We start from the raw sequence: 16,321 nt of genomic DNA on the forward strand, positions 1-16,321 counted from the left end.
AGAGAGAACCCCTGTGACCTAGAACAAAAAAGAAACAAAACCTGGGCCAGAGGATCCAGCAAGGGGCAAGATGAGTCCCACGGATTTAAATCTGTTCCCTATTTCTCTGTTCCTTTATTTCAGATCTTGGGGGGTATAGCAGAAAAGGGATACTATAGGAAATATGGAAGCAATGCTTTGAAACACTGCTCAGATCATTTCATTCCTTAGTTCAAAACTCCCCAGTGAATTTGCAACTCTTCAAAGTAAACTCCAAGGCCCCAAAATGGCCTCTCTCCAACTCCCAACTTTACTTCCCACCATTTTCCCCCTTTCTCACTCCACTCCAATCACACTGGTTTCCTTACTGTCCCTCTCACTCACTCAGGATGCTACAGCCTCAAGGCTTTGTACTTGCTGTTTTCTGGCTCTCTCTGCCCCCAGGGAAATGCATAGGAGACCCTCAGAAGCCTCCCTCAATGAACATTACCCTTCCCAAACTCACTCTCTATTTTTTTTTTCCCTTTGGTCATAACATTTACCAGTATCTAGCATAGATTTGTTTATTGTCTTCCTACACTAGAATGTGGGCTTCCCTTGTAGTTCAGTGGTGAAGAATCCACCTGCAATGCAGGAGACAGGGGTTTGATCCCTGGTTCGGTAAGATCTCCTGGTGAAGGAAATGGCATCCTACTCCAGTATTCTTGCCTAGGAAATCCCATGGACTGAGGAACCTGGCGGGCTACAGTCGATGGAGTTGCAAAGAATTGGACACAACTGAGGGACTAAACAACAACACTAGAATGGAAGCGCCATGAAAAGAGGAATTTTTTTTCTATTTATTCACTGAATAGAACAGTGTCTAGCACACAGTATACACTCAATGAGTGTTTGTTGAATGACTGAATAAATACAGGAAATGACTCCTGTGATTTCAATTTTTTCCAGTTAGATCTTCTTTATAAGATAGTAAGCTCTTAACATATGGTGTCAAAGTGACTTCTATATAGTCCTCATTCTCTTAATATTAATAACTTGCTCATAAATTCTTTTAGGCCAGTAACACATTATGACTTTGTTCACCTGGTCCCCACAGCCTTACACACCTTTCAAACCAAACTTCCACTCAGGGATCCTCTAACATCAGGTCCAAAAGTTACCGGTGTGAAGCCTTCTCTGACCTGAGATAGAGATGTTATTTTCTCTGGGCTCAAAATGCATTTTGTGCACATTAGTCACAGCAATTAATGTGCTCTATTGCTACATATATTGCACGCATCTCGTTCATGGCGTCGCGAAGAGTCGGACACGACTGAGCGACTGAACTGAACTGAACTGTGCTCAGTCACTAAGTCATTTCAGACTCTTCTGTGACCCCATGGACTGTAGTCGATCAGGCTTCTCTCTTCCTGGGGTCTTCTCGGGCAAGAATACTAGAGTGGGTTGCCATTTCCTTCTCCACAGGATCTTCCCCACCCAGGAATCGAACCTGCATCCCGTCTCCTGCAATTCTTTACCCCTGCGCCACCTAGGAAATCCCCAACATATATAACTACTTAAATTCAAGTGTATTTTCTTAGGTTCTCTTTAGATTAAAAGAAAACCCTATGTAGCCAGATTTTGAAAGGAGAATATATTTTTCATCAGGAGCCTACTCTGTGTAAGCATGTCATGTGTCAGTTCGTATGCTGGGCGTACGCAAAAGATTTGGTCAAAAGAGAAGCACGTTTTGACAACACCATTGGTAAGGAATGACTACAACTCCCAAGATGCGCCGCACGGTAAAACGTGTCGATCTCGCTTGATTTTCACCCTTCAGACTGAAGGGCTGTCAAGAGCTGGCGGCAGAACAAGCTCAAACTGTCTTTAAAAACGAACAAAAAGAATCTACCAAGAACGAACAGCGACTGACAAACAATACAGCGCATGGCTCGTATCTACCGCGCAGTGTCTGACAATTAATGTGATGTGTGACAACCGACGTGAACGTCCAGAGAATTGCTCCCTCACTTACTCAGTGCGGAAGACCTCCCGAGAGAGAACGCTAGAAATGCCAGCAGGAGACACTCAAAGATATGGAAACAGTGCTCTTAGATGTGTTCGGAAGGCAGTTCCCCGCCACTTGCCTAAACTTATCTGAAGACTTATGTTCCGAGGTTACCAACGCAGGAAGGACACTGTATTCAAGAAGTGGAAAGTATGCCAGCCACCAAAACCCTGACGGTAAAACGCCTGGACGAGAAATAACTTGTCAGTGCACTTTTGTACGATGTTATAATCTCCTGGAGATCCACAGAACAATTCCTGAGGAGATGCTTACTGTAGCAGAGTCCTTAGCGAGTTTTAGTGGGTTTCGGGTCGCATTAAAGGGCTAACGTCTTCACAAAAAGAGGTTTAAACTATTTTTCTCTCACAGGCTGAAAGGGCGAGCTTCCACTAGGGAGTGCGAGCACATTTCCTTCCCTTCTGCTCAGGGTGAGTCCCGTCCAAGGATGCGTACCTCCCAAGCTTGCTTCGTTTTTTCCACAGAGCTGGATCCCACGGCTCCTCACACGCCGGGCGCAGCCCCAACAAACCGCACGAAGCCGAAACCACAACTCCGCTCTCGCCGCCAGTCGAGAAGAGTCTCGCGGCACTAGCGGAGACCCGGAGCTCGCGAGAACCGCCCACCTAGCTGAGAGCCCACGCCTGCAGGCGGAGCCAAGAGAGGAGGAAGTCGCACTTAGACCCACCCACCTCGCTCCACTACCCCGCCTCGCGAGAATACTGAGCACGGCCGACCGGGCTAGCGCGTGCAGAAACGGAGGCGTCACACGTTGGACTCGTCGGCCGCCGTAGCCCCTGCTAGGACAGCCCGTGCGAACCTGCTGGAGGAGGAAGAGAAAGGCAGAGAGAATCGGGTTACAAGATGGCGGGTCTTTAGTAGTTACCGCGGCGGCGGCGGCGGCGGCGGCGGGAGAGCGAGCGAGCTCTGGGGGGTAAAGGGTGGGGAGGGTGGGTGCGTTCGGGGGTGAAGTGAGAAGTAACTGGGAATCTGGGCGGCAAGGTCTCAGTGGCTCCTGTTGCCCTTTTCCCGCGGCTGAACCTGGAAGCCATGGTGAACTCGGGCCTCTCCGGAGCCGCCGCCGCCGCCGCTACTGCCGCCACCGCCGTTACCGTCTCTCAAGAGTGAGGGGCGAAAAGGAGGTGAGCCAGGAGGCGGCGGCTGGAACTGTGGGGACAGCAGTCACCATGTCGGATACGCGGCGGCGAGTGAAGGTCTATACCCTGAACGAAGACCGGCAATGGGACGACCGAGGCACCGGGCACGTCTCCTCTACCTATGTGGAGGAGCTCAAGGGGATGTCGCTGCTGGTTCGGGCAGAGTCCGACGGTAAGGTTATTGGAACCGTAGGATAGGGGACAATGCCTCCGGTTTGGGCACAGCCTGGGGTTTAGGCCCTGAGCCGAGTACTGTTACTGCCAGCCGCTTGGAACAGCGCCTTGCTTTTGTGTCTTCACTTCAGTAAGGTAAAATCAAACTACTTTGTCGGGATTTACCCTCAGTCGGACGCCGAGCCTCTGTTTCTCCTCTTGCCAGCCTTATTAAACACGAGCTGTACCTCTGCAGTCTGGCCTCTTACCGAAGCGGGGAGAGTGTGGGAGGGAAGGGAGGAAGTAATGAAAAACAATTTAGTGCTCTCCTTCTGACCGTCCCCGTCCCCCTTTATTTCTTACACATTATATCTCTGGTACAAAAAATTTAGTGAAACTTTACTTTCTTTTTTTTAAAACTGATTTTACTAACAAGCTCCAGTTTCTACAGTCGACAGGTGCTGGGGAAAACCAAAAGACGCCTTTTTCCTGGGGTTATTGCAGATTGTTGCCACGATACATGCAGTCACAAGCACATACGTCTTCAGTCTGGGATCCCTCCAGGCTATCTTTGTAGAGGGTGCTCTGAACAAGTGAATACTTTACAACTTAAACAAGTTAGGACAGCAGACCAGACTGTAAACTTGTATTCCTTGATTTATTGTACGAGTCTTATGTGAAATATTTTTAAATGATAAAATGTACAGCCTTAATGAAAACACCTTCCTCACTGTAATCTGATCGCTGGATTTGAGCAGCTGATAACGTGCAGATAAAAGAATAAGAGTCTTCGGTTTATTTTCGACTCATCTTGTACTCTTGCACTTTTTTTTAAAAGTAATCATAGACATTTATTTTTACATGAGGTGGCCTTTTGTTCTTAAAGAGAAAAGGATAAATGCAGTTCTGTAATTTGTGTGCAAAGTATTTAGATTCCTGTTGTGGTACTTTGTAATTTATTTGTTAAACTGGAAACGCAATAAAAATAACTTTGTTAAAAAGAATTTGGTTTCAGGTGGTCATTTAGACCTTAAAATTTTTCCTTTCAATAAAACTATAAGTCATCTAGTCTCTGTATATTCTTGGTCTGAATGCTGGTCTTAGATGGATTTTTTTTTCCCCTTAAGAGTATTATGGGGATAGAATGATACGTTCTCATGCAAAGTCCAGATCTTGAGAGAAAAATGTAAACTGGAATAAATTTGATTACTTCAGATGTCTTGCTGGGGGAAGAAAAAAAGTTGTTTTTTTAATGTGTATTCTGATGTTTTATTCAGGGTTTTATGAGTTGAAACTTATAAATATTATTTTTTTAACTTTCAGGATCACTACTCTTGGAATCAAAGATAAATCCAAATACTGCATATCAAAAACAGCAGGCAAGTAGTTGTTTATCTTTAATTTGAAAGACTTCATCTGTGATCAAGGAAGTATTAATCAGACAAAGAATGGGAAAGCTTTCCTGACAAGAAAAAAAACATTTGTTTGGTAAACAAAGTTACATACTCTGTATTTTCCTTGCAGATTAAAAGTTTCAAACTGAAAAGTGAAAGCTTTTGTACTGGCAGTAATTTATTATCTTTGAATTGAGCCACTGTTAGTTTTTAGCAGAATACAATGTGTTCATTAGTCTGCAGCTAGCCAGGTATCTTCTATACACTGTACACTAAGCTTTTTATTCTCAGTCACAGTTAAAGGAAATGGCATAGAAGAAAATTCATAGGGGTACTCTTTAAAGCAGGGAAAGCCTGTGTGTGGTGTGAAGGTAGATCCTTTGACTCATACAGAGGTAAAGCTTTTGAAATAGAAGCACTAACATCCTGTTCTTTAATTGTTGTATATTTTTAATATAATAACCAATGGATATTTTATGAAAGTGTACACTGCTTATTATGTAATGTTTTCTGTTAATATTTATTGTCTTATCTGGGAAAAGAAAATCTGTGTTGTGTATTAGTGTGCCTAATTATCTAATCTGGAAATGGCAGCAGTGATTCAACTTTCCTTTATTCTGTGAATGTTTTCTTTTTTATTATGAAAAATTTCAAAATTGAAAAGTACAGAGAATAATATAATGAGCGTCTGTGTAACCCCTCCAAATTTAACAATGTTAACATTTTACCATATCTGTTTCAAATCTTTTTGTAGTGTTGAACATTGTGGATAGAATTAAAACTCTCTTTGTACCCATTTCATTCTATCCATTCTCCATCCTCCCTATGGGTAACCACTATTCTGAAATTGATGTGTATTATTTCTGTACATGCTTTTATACCTTTTCTGCATATGTATGTATCCATAAATAATCTGTAGTCTTTTGTTTGTTTTAAACTTTGCACAGTTGATCTTCTATTCTTACATGTACTCTGCAGCTTTCATTTTTCACCCAGCGCTATTTTGAAGATTTGTTGATGTTAACAATGCAGATCTAGTTGGGCTTTTTTTAAAAACACTGTATGATATACACCTGTTGTTAGAAATTTGGATTATTACTAATTTTTAGTGTGTTTGATGTGTCAAGTGAATATGGCAGAGATTTTTGGAGGAAAAGATAATTTTCCAGTGTATTTTATGTGTGTGTGCAGTGTGTAAAGTGAATATGGCAGAGGTTTTTAAAGGAAAAAATAAATAACTTGAAGGAAAAGATCATTATATTTATATCATCAGTGCCTACTCTGTTCAAGATCAGTGAAAATTTTGATGCTCAGAAACAAATACTTTACAGTTGGAGAAATGAAATTATATGTCTATTGCACAGTGCATTGTTAGTAAAAGTCTTACTGTTAAACAATTATTTTGTGTATACAACATATTCTTAATCAGTAATTTGAAATACTTTTGAATTTTTAATATTCAAGTAATAGGGTTTTTTTCTGCTTATAAAATACGATATGTTTTTTTGATAGAGACTCAAACATTTGTTCTGTGTTGAACCCTGAAGATATTTCAAGTCAGCTATTCAGATGGTTATTCCCTGTCTTTATACTGACTCATACCAGATAGCCACTTTGAGTTTGTTTTTTTGTTTGCTTGCTTCGTGGGGAAATACATACTAATATTTTGTGATCATTTTCTTTTCCACCTGCATAAATATAAAATTCTCAGGAACTGTTTTCTTAAGCATGACTCCCTACAAATTAGTTATATTATGGAGTCTTCTCAAATTGTATACAAAATCCTTTAGTTGTTTTAACTGGAAAGATCCCCTTATGGTGGAGGTTTGTGTATAAAATAGTCCATCATCATTAGTTCCGAATTACACAGTGGTTCTGTGAATATTTTTAGAAACTTTGGGACATAATTTTGTGAGTCCTGTTACTCTGCTAAAAAATTTAAATAATGCAGGAGAGAGATCTTAAAAAAAATTTTTTTAATGCCACCATGGGAGTAGTTTTTGTAATTAATCACACTTAAATAATATACAATTAGGACTTTTTAAAAAATATTTTCCCTCATTGAAAATTTAATAATTTTACTAAATAACATTAAAGTACTAATAATTTAGTACTTTTACTAATAAAGCTTACGAACTCTTCAGCAGTAAGAATACTCTGGAAAAGCTTTGTTTATAAGACTGAAAAACCTATGTAGGTGGGGTCAGTTGTTTGATTATATTTGTTTAAATTAACTATACTTTTCTAATAGAAATCAAAGAACTATATGAGGGTTATGTTATGTATGTTTGTTTCACCAGATCTTGTTTTGTTTGCCTTTTTACCAGGTTACACAAATTGGGATTTCCAAGCACGTTAATATTTTTCTATGTTCATTAGAATTATCTTTTTTTTTTAAATGTAATCATTTGAGTATTCAATAAATTAGCCTAGAAAATTGTGTGCTTGCTAAGTCGCTTCAGTCGTGTCCGACTCTCTGCAACCCCATGGACTGTAGCCTGCCCGGCTTCTCCTGTCCATTGGATTCTCCAGGCAAGAATACTGGAGTGGGTTGCTGTGCCCTCCTCCAGGGAATCTTCCCAACCCAGGGATCGAACCCGTGTCTCTTAATATCTCCTGCGTTGGCAGGCAGGCTCTTTACCACCACGTGGGAAGCCCCTTATTTCCAAAATTTACATGAAATAATATTGATCACTAGTGGGAATTTTTGGTATTTTTATGTTTTTGGCTATGCTTTGTGGCATGTGGGATCTTAGTTCTCTGACCAGGGATCAAACCCATGCTCCCTGTGTTACAAGTGTGGAATTTTAACCACGAGACCACCAGGGAAGTCCTCCATTAGTGGATTTTTTAATTAAAAGAGAAATACCTTCAGTGAGTTAATGAGACATTCGTAGTTATAGCATATTTTGCTACATTAAAGTACATTGATTAAATCCAGAAAGGAATATTTAACATTCTTTTAACATTACAGTTCTAAAATGAGCTAAGTACTGAATTATGGGCTCAAAACGAGTTAGAATGAGTTGAGTTTAATGTCAAAAGACTCAATAAGAAATCACTGATTCATGTCACTTTCTTTGCTTACTATGGGCAATAGTGAAGTAATTAATGGGAAGAAGATATACTTAACCTTAAGTAGCACATAAACTTGTAAAGTGTTTAAACACATTAGAAGGAAATGACAATGATTATACAGTGTGACACAAAATATAGTACCTGATACCTGTGTCAAAATTATAAGTTATTTAGAATCAGTTTCACTTGATCTGGACTAAATCAGAAGCAGACTTATAGGGTGTATACTTTGTATATAGAACATAATTTTGTGTTAATTGGGTTTAGGAGAGATGTATAAAGAAGTCTTCGTCCTGGGTCTTACTGGGAGACAAGACACAACAAGTGAAACAATTACAGAATTAAATAAAATAGCTAATAAAATGCTTTAACCCAGTCCTCCTTGAGAGCCCATGAAAGCATTTCACAGAAAAGGCAACTAAGGTACAGAAAGTTTTGAGTTTTTTAACTGAGGTTATACAGCAGGTATGCACCAACACAAAATACTATGAAAAGTAACTTTATTCCAGAAACGTAAGCGGTAGAAAATAAGAGGAAGGAGAGACTGATTTGAGCCAGAATCATTGAGAAAATCTTCACTCCTTGGTGGTGTCTGCTGAAGGAACTGTGATAGGGAAGGAAAGAGGACACCTGACACAAGAGGTGGTATTAAGCTCTCTGCAGCCGAGGTTTCTTATTTGAGAGCTTGGTTTGCTAAACAAAAGGGAGCCATTATAGGTTCTTGAGTAGGAGCCTAACATGAAAGTAACACTCTGTTTAGGAACCCAATGTGGCGATGGTATGAATATTGGATTGGGGATAAGGAGGGAAACAGAAGAGCTTTAGGTAGCAAGACCTTTGCAGTAATTAAGATCAAGAAAATGAAAGTCTGTTCAAGTGTAGTAAGTGAATTGGAAAAGAAGAAACAGAACTTCAGTATATTTTCAAGAAAGTGCTGGAAAATTTGAGTAATGATTAAATATGGAAGAGAACTGATTCACATTTTTGTACGGCAGAAATCAGCACAACATTTTAAAGTAATTATCCTCCAATTAAAAAATTTTTACCACAAAAAAAAATTTTTTTTTTGAAGGGAATCAAAGGTTACTAGTAGTGTTGAGTTTTGGAGCCGTGAAAATGATGGTTCTTTCCAGAAACTGGAAAGTTGAGAAGAAAGCAGGTTTACATTTTTCATATGTTTATGTGCTTTTTTTTTTTTAATGTTTTTTATTTTGAATAGGTAATACATTCATGTTGTTAAAAATAAGAAAGTATCTGTGAAGTCTTTCCTACTCTGGATTCTGTCCATACAGTTTCGTTTACTAGAGGCCACCAGTGTTACCAGTTTCTTGTATATCTTGCTAGAGGTTTTATGCATATGTAAACAAATCGCATGCAATCATCTACATAAAATTCTCCCTTTTATTGGCATAAGTGGTAACAAACTGCATTTTGTTCTGTGCCTTATTTTCATTTAGGCTCTGACGTGAGTAAAATGAATAGGTCTGAAAGTTGAACACCTGAGACTAGAGAGAGTGAGAGTTTGGTGTAGGAGATTCTGATTAGCGAATCATTGAACGTTATTTTTAGCTACAAGAGGAGATTGCCTTTGAGAGAGTAGGTATAGAGAAAAGAACAGAGCTTAAGGCTAAGTCTTGCTAAACTGTCTACATTTACTCATTCATCCAATAATACTTGTCTGAGAGCTATTTGTGGTTTGGTTACTATGAGTAATTTGGATTTTTAAAGTGCGGTTGAAAGCTCTTGAAGAGTTTTCAGCATAGAAATGACATGATCCAAAATAGTAACATCAGTCTGTAGAACTGAAGACAAGCAATAAATTGGAGACTGGTTGAGAGAGCACAGCAGAGTCTAGTAGGCTAGAGAGAACGGTGAATCCAGTTAGGGTAATGGAGTAGAGATGGGAAGAGGAGGGTTGGTTAGATGTGAGATACATGTGAAGATAGAACTGACAGGGCATACTGCAGGATTAGATGTTTGGTAATCAGGAATAAGGAAGATACATGAAGAAGAAAGAATAAGCAACTGGAAAGAATAGAGCATCAGGAAAATACATTGTCTTCAAACCAAGGGAAAATATAACTGGTAAGGAAAGAAGGGCCAATCAGGCATCAAATGCTGTTTCATATCGTTTCAAGAGAAAGACAGAATATTCTACATTTTGGTTAGAAGAATGTCCACTGAAATGAAGATAGAAATGAAAATAATCTTACTGTATCTATCTCTGAATTGGCAAAATAATCCAATAAAATTGAAGATGTTGAGGTTTAGGCTAAGAACCATTATGAGGAATGGACTAATGAGTATGTGAGAGGGAAAGAGGTTGATAAAATTTTGAATGCTGCATTAAAATAGCTGCATGAATTTGTAATGAGTAGAATCCAGTCTGCTCTTTGAACTGTCAATCGAGTGCATGAGTAGAGGACATGAATGATTAGGTACGAAACATGAGGCAGAGTGATTGGGTAGTGGTCTGGAGTGGAAACAAGGAGGAATCTGGATATCATATGGAGAGGTCTTTCTTATTTAGGGTCCTTTTTATTTCTTTTATTTCCTTTCTTCACTGGTGGCTCGAAGAAGCTGCTGGCAATGCCAGATATACAGGTTCAATACCTGGTTTGGGAAGATCCTCTGGAGAAGGAAATGGCAACCCACTCCAGTATTCTTCCCTGGAGAATTCGGTGGACAGAGGAGCCTGGCAGGCCCCAGTCCCTGGGGTCACAGAGAGTCGGACACAACTGAGCAACTAACTCTTTCACTGCACTTGTTTCTTATAATGCCACAGGAGAGACAATTGGGAAGCAAGTTTATTTTGCCGTCTCTTAGAATTTGTTCACATTTCTCGTGGGGCATAGTGATAGAGACATGGGTTTAGAGTTTCATGGATACTCTTTAACTGTTTTTAATTCCATTATTTCTATCTTTATGATTTTGAGCAAATTTTCTCTGAACCTCAATTTTTAAATGGAGATACTACCTGACTCATGTAATAGTTTTGAATTAATATATGAAAATTGCTTTAGCACAGTAAGCACACATAAGCACAGTAAGATAACTGTATTCATGGTCATCTTATAATAATCCTTATGTAGGCTGCATTTTCCTCTTTTCCAGTAAAGAAAGACAATCAAAAAAGTTAAGTACTTTGCTGAAAGTCATCAAAATAGTGGACAGTGAAACTGTGGGTGGTGCTGCCAGGTCCTCGATCTAGTTCAGGGTTATTCCCATTGTACCCAAATATATCAGATTTTGAGACAATAAGACACTACTACTGTAAGTAGTATCATCATGTCTGTCTTGGACTATATGTTATACCATACTGTATGTAATACCATGCATAGGTTTAAAAATCTATCTCAGAAAGCATTTAGGCCAACTATTGTTACAAACTGCAGGGGCTTCCCGAGTGACTCAGTGGTTAAGAATCCACCAGCCATAGCAAGGATGCAGGTTCAATCCCTGGGTCAGGAAGATCCCCTGGAGAAGGAAATGGCAACCCACTCCAGTATTTCTGCCTGGAAATCCTGCACAGAGGAGCCAGACTACAGTCCATGGAGTCACAAAAGAGTTGGACAGGAATTAGTGACTAAACAACAACAGAGAGTTACATGCTGCATTTTCTGGTTAATCTCACTGATTTCAGGCTTCACATTGATTTTGAACCTGTAAGTTGAATTCTGTAAATCTAATAATCTGTTTTCCTTTTTAAGGAAAAATTAATATTCCTTTTCAAAAACTTTGGCTCCTCCTGTATCGATTTTGTCAAAGTCATTGGGAGCAAAGATAGGGTTAGTCTGGCAAGCAGTAGGATCTCAAATATTTTATGAGTAGATTATATTCATGTTAATGAAGTGAATCAGTACCAAGGAAGAGAACTGAAACATAATTCATTGGTTTGTTAGACCCTTTAAAAATATGTCATGGATTTCTTGGCGAATATATAAAAATTGGAGACCCTTTCCCCAAAAAAGATGTTATGTATCAGGTTTTAGATAAAATTTTAAAGTGTCTATAGACTCTGGATTAAGAACCTCTGATTTAAACAGTATTTGGCTCAAGAATGTGTTTTTAATATATAAGATTGAAAATAACTATTTCTCATAATAAAACTACATTGTGAAAACCTGATTTAGTAGAGGCTAAATTGTCAGGTTTCTCTCACTCATGTCTTACACCCATGCTGGGCTTGAACATAATCACCTTTATTTTTTCTTCTTCTTTCTTTTTACACAATCAGACCAGATATAATTTTAAAGCTCATTTTAAATCTGACTTCCATAGGGATATAGTGGTGATTAAGTGTTTTAGTTAATAGAGGAAAACTATGCTTTCCTTGATTTAAACAGAGACATTAATAACATCCCAAAGATACGTGTGCCACACACTGATTAGGGAAAAAATGAAAGATCTCAAAGGACAGTAATTGAAAACAAACTTTGCTATGAAAAATTGGGCTTGACTCAATTTAGGCTTTTTGGTATGTAAGAAACTGTGCCATTTCACACTTCATTCTGGTATAAATATTCTTGTGCCAGCTTTTTATATATGTTCCCTTATCTAGCAACTTTGACCCTTGGAATAAACAGTTCTAAACAGTCCTTAACAGGTACTTTTTAACTGAGACAGTAAGATATGGAGGAGAGAGAGAAGGAAAAATGGATTTTGTCATTTGACTGAATAACAACAACATAGATCTGGAAGGTGTCTACTCTGACAGCATTTCCCTTTTCTCTATTAACCAACTCGTGATATACTTAGGTCATGTTCTCAAATTTGACTTATCCAAAGAATTACCTGAGATCCTTGTTAAAAATAAGGATTCTTGGACTTACTCCAGACCTGTATCCAGGGGAGAAGCATGGGAATCTATATTTTTTTACCATTTCCTGAGGTCAGTCCCCTTTGCATTGAAAACAATTCTGAATATAAATCCTATTTAGTTTCTGGGATTTTGATTGGCTTATGGATAAGAGCTTACTGTTAAGGATGGGAAAGAAAGAAGAAAATGGCTAAGAAGAAAGATACTGCATCATTTTAATTCAGACTTTGCTGCTTGTTTGGACTTTTCTTGGAAGATAGATTGGAACCAAAATGGAAGGGGTGTTGAATACCTGGATAAAGAAAGGGTTTTGAATTTCATTCATTCTGCTATACTAGTGATCACCAAATTGGAATGCACAGTATGAATCATTGGAGAAGAAACCTGTTTATCAAAAGTTGAATTTTGCTAATATTTAATGAAGTCACATGGTGAAGAATCAAAAATAAGCATGGTATTCTGAAGAAGGGGATTCCCTGGTAGCTCAACTTTTAAAGAATCCACCAGGAGACCCTGGTTCAATTCCTGGGTTAGGATAGGCTACCCACTCCAGTATTCTCGGGCTTCCCTGGTGGCTCAGCTGGTAAAGAATCCGCCTGCAGTGCAGGAGACCTGGGTTTGATCCCTGGGCTGAGAAGATCTCCTGGAGAAGGGAAAGGCTACCCCCTCCAGTATTCTGGCCTGGAGAATGGGTTTGCAGAGTCAGACATGATTGAGCAATTTTCACTTTTCTGAGAGAAGAGTAACATTTCCATGAAGACTGTTCCCCACCTATTATGAGTTGCTATAGCCTGTATATGCAGATAAATATTTACAGTTATTTTTCAACTAACATAATCCTAACAAATGTGCATGTGTCTTAAAATGGGTTGAAGACAGGAACAACAGTGCAAGTGAACAAGATAGTAGTCAAACTGATTTACACTCTTAGTGTAATCTGTCTGTTGGCCAAGTGACAAAGCCAAAACAATGATTAAAATAGATAATATAAAAAGTTATCCCTCCCCCCCAAATTCAGAATTACTAAAAGGATGGCATTAAATATGGATTTGTATCTCCTGTCATTTGTGGATATACTATGCCCTAACTATATTGGGTCTTAAAATTCTTAGTAATAATATGGAGCCATTACAGTTTAAATATTTTTAAAATATGGCTTATCTTTTTAAGCATTATATAAGCCTTTTAATTTCTGTTTTAGTATGAAATTAATGTTTTATAAAGTATGTATGGCTCTACTAATATTATATTCCTTAAATAATATGTAAGTAATTTGAGGCACACAGTTTTTAAAAGTTTGGAGATCACTATTTCTGAAGCTGTTTTTCTGTTGAGCTCTAAGAAACTCAGGAACAGAGGAAAGAACATGGACCCTCTGCAGGTGCCCTAGTGCTTTAACCAGAATAGCTTTGTTTTTATCATTTTTTTAATGATTCTTAGTAAAATTTTGATTATAAAACGAGCTCTCTTGATTTTTTAAAAATGAAATCTTTTGAAATCAAACCTCTTCTGTACATAATGGGAGCAACTAAAGGTTTTTAAATCAAAGAGTGGCCTGCTTAAATAAAGGGGCTTTCCAGGTGGTGCTAACGGTAAAGAACTCTTGTGCCAGTGCAGGAGACAAAAGAGACACGGGTTCAGTCCCTGGGTCAGGAAGATCCTTTGGAGGAGGCATGGCAACCCACTCCAGTGTTCTTGCCTGGAGAATCCCATGGACAGAGGAACCTGGTGGGCTATAGGTCCCATGGACAGAGGAGCCTGGTGGGCAAAGAGTCGGACATGGCTGAAGCAACTTAGCACACAAGCACAATGGAAAATAATCCCTTGCAAGAAGCATGGCCAATAAGAAGCCAGAAGACAGATTTTCAGTGTTCTTTTTACCTGGTTATACAACAAATAAGTGTTAATCTGAGTCCTAGATTAATTAAAAGATATTTTTTACTTTTTTGTAAGAGCTACCAAAGTACTGAAATGTTTTCATTTTGAAAATTTTGTCTTTATTAATTTGGGGCTCACTTTTAATTGTATATTTTTTAATATCAGGCTATAATATTTATAAATACTGGTTAACTGAATAATTAATAAATATGTTTTCATAAATTATAGTTTTGATAATTGGAATAGGCTCAAGTTGCATTTTTTTGAAATTCAAAGTTTTAGCCATATTAAACTTCCATTATTATGTATCCTTCAAAAGCCCATTTCATTTAGGTTCTCATAATGATTTTAGTGTTATACTTGTGTTTTAATTTAAAACCAAACTTTAGTTTTTAATAAGGGAGTTGACAGTTTTTCCCCGAAAGCATAACCTTTGGGAGAGAGATAATTAAAGACATCTGAATGTGTATACTATACTTTGTCCAAGAGTGCTAGACTTTTGATTAAACGTTATCTTGGTCACATGAGCCTGCTAACATCTTAATACTTTTTGTGTCAGAAAATTGCTCACTGACACTTTCAGTGTCAAAGCTATGATTTCTTTGCCAGTATAATACTAAAGTTACAAAGGATAACAAAATTCAGTTATATGGTATCAGTTGAGTGCCCATTAATTGCACTTATCTGAGGGCGTTGCTTTGCTGTTTCCTGTCCACTTGATTTTTATTTATACTTTGTAGTTATTCTGGTGTGATGACACAGAAATCTTTATTTTTAAACAGGATACATTAATTGTTTGGTCAGAAGCTGAAAACTATGATCTGGCACTAAGTTTCCAGGAAAAAGCTGGCTGTGATGAAATCTGGGAAAAAATTTGTCAGGTAAGGTTATTTTAATAATATTCAACTTGCATGCATTCTTGATTTTTTTTTTTTTTCATTTTATCTAAAAGAGGTATGTTAGAATGTGGAGAGATAAAACAGAAAACAAACATATAAGAAGGCTGACTGCCCATGTGGCTGACTCTAGTTTCCAGTGCTCCCAGATGTTGAACTGATACTGTGTGACCCAAGATCTCCACCATAAACCTTACAGTTAGCCACACATGTATGTGCATGATATATCTGGCATAGCATAAGGCCCCCAGGTAAACAAAACCACTCCTAATAGAAAGGATATTCAGAGTGCTTAAGGGTTACATCTCGGGAATTAGACAAGGTCCACACCTTTCTTGAGGCAATAGTAGTCCTTTACTGCAAAGATCACCCTTTGGCCCTTGACTGAGACTTTTACAGCAAAATGATCATATTTGCCTTAGCATCTGCATTTAGTGTAGCATATATGTGACAGAGCAGTAGTATCAGTATGAATATGCCTAACATTTGGAGAGCCAGTCTGGGCTAGGGATAGATGTAAAGAAAAAACTATTCTGTCCTATAAAGCCATTATTTACTTTTTTGCACTATTTTGACTGATCATTTCCCTCCTCCATCTACTGTAATTTGTTTTAATACCTTACAGTCGACTCTTACAGAACTCTTTAGTATAGAGATTAGCTGATGGTTAACAGCTAGTAAGTCCATTTATTCTTCATGTCAGTCATTTTCTATTGACATTACATGCTAAGGAGCTTTACTTCAGTTTTCCAATACATTTGATCACCAGTATCAGTATTATCATAAGGCTTATGTACTTAAGGTAGTTGGATCAAGAGTAGCAGTGTTGTACCATGTGTGGTAGTAGATATAATCTGAAAAGTAAGAGTCCAAGTGGATACTGGCATATTACTATTGGGTTGGCCAAGTTATTTCTGTTTTTT

The 16,321-nt window shown here is 38.3% G+C and overlaps 1 protein-coding gene across 2 annotated transcripts in view; it reads left to right on the top strand.

Annotated features, from left to right (window-relative positions):
• Window positions 1-2,874: 2,874 nt before the first annotated feature.
• The window catches only part of PPP4R3B (protein phosphatase 4 regulatory subunit 3B), a 48,960-nt gene continuing 35,513 nt past the window's right edge, over window positions 2,875-16,321 (top strand). The window contains exons 1-3 of one of the 2 annotated variants that reach the window (XM_043917972.1): window positions 2,875-3,352; window positions 4,657-4,712; window positions 15,285-15,383. In XM_043917972.1, coding sequence (XP_043773907.1) covers window positions 3,211-3,352; window positions 4,657-4,712; window positions 15,285-15,383 — 297 coding nt within the window. In that variant the 5' untranslated portion in view covers window positions 2,875-3,210. The remainder of the gene's footprint in view (window positions 3,353-4,656; window positions 4,713-15,284; window positions 15,384-16,321) is intronic. The other variant, XM_043917973.1, reaches the window with a different exon arrangement.

The sequence above is a fragment of the Cervus elaphus genome, chromosome 11 (genome assembly GCF_910594005.1).
Source record: "Cervus elaphus chromosome 11, mCerEla1.1, whole genome shotgun sequence".
NCBI classification, from domain to species: domain Eukaryota; kingdom Metazoa; phylum Chordata; class Mammalia; order Artiodactyla; family Cervidae; genus Cervus; species Cervus elaphus.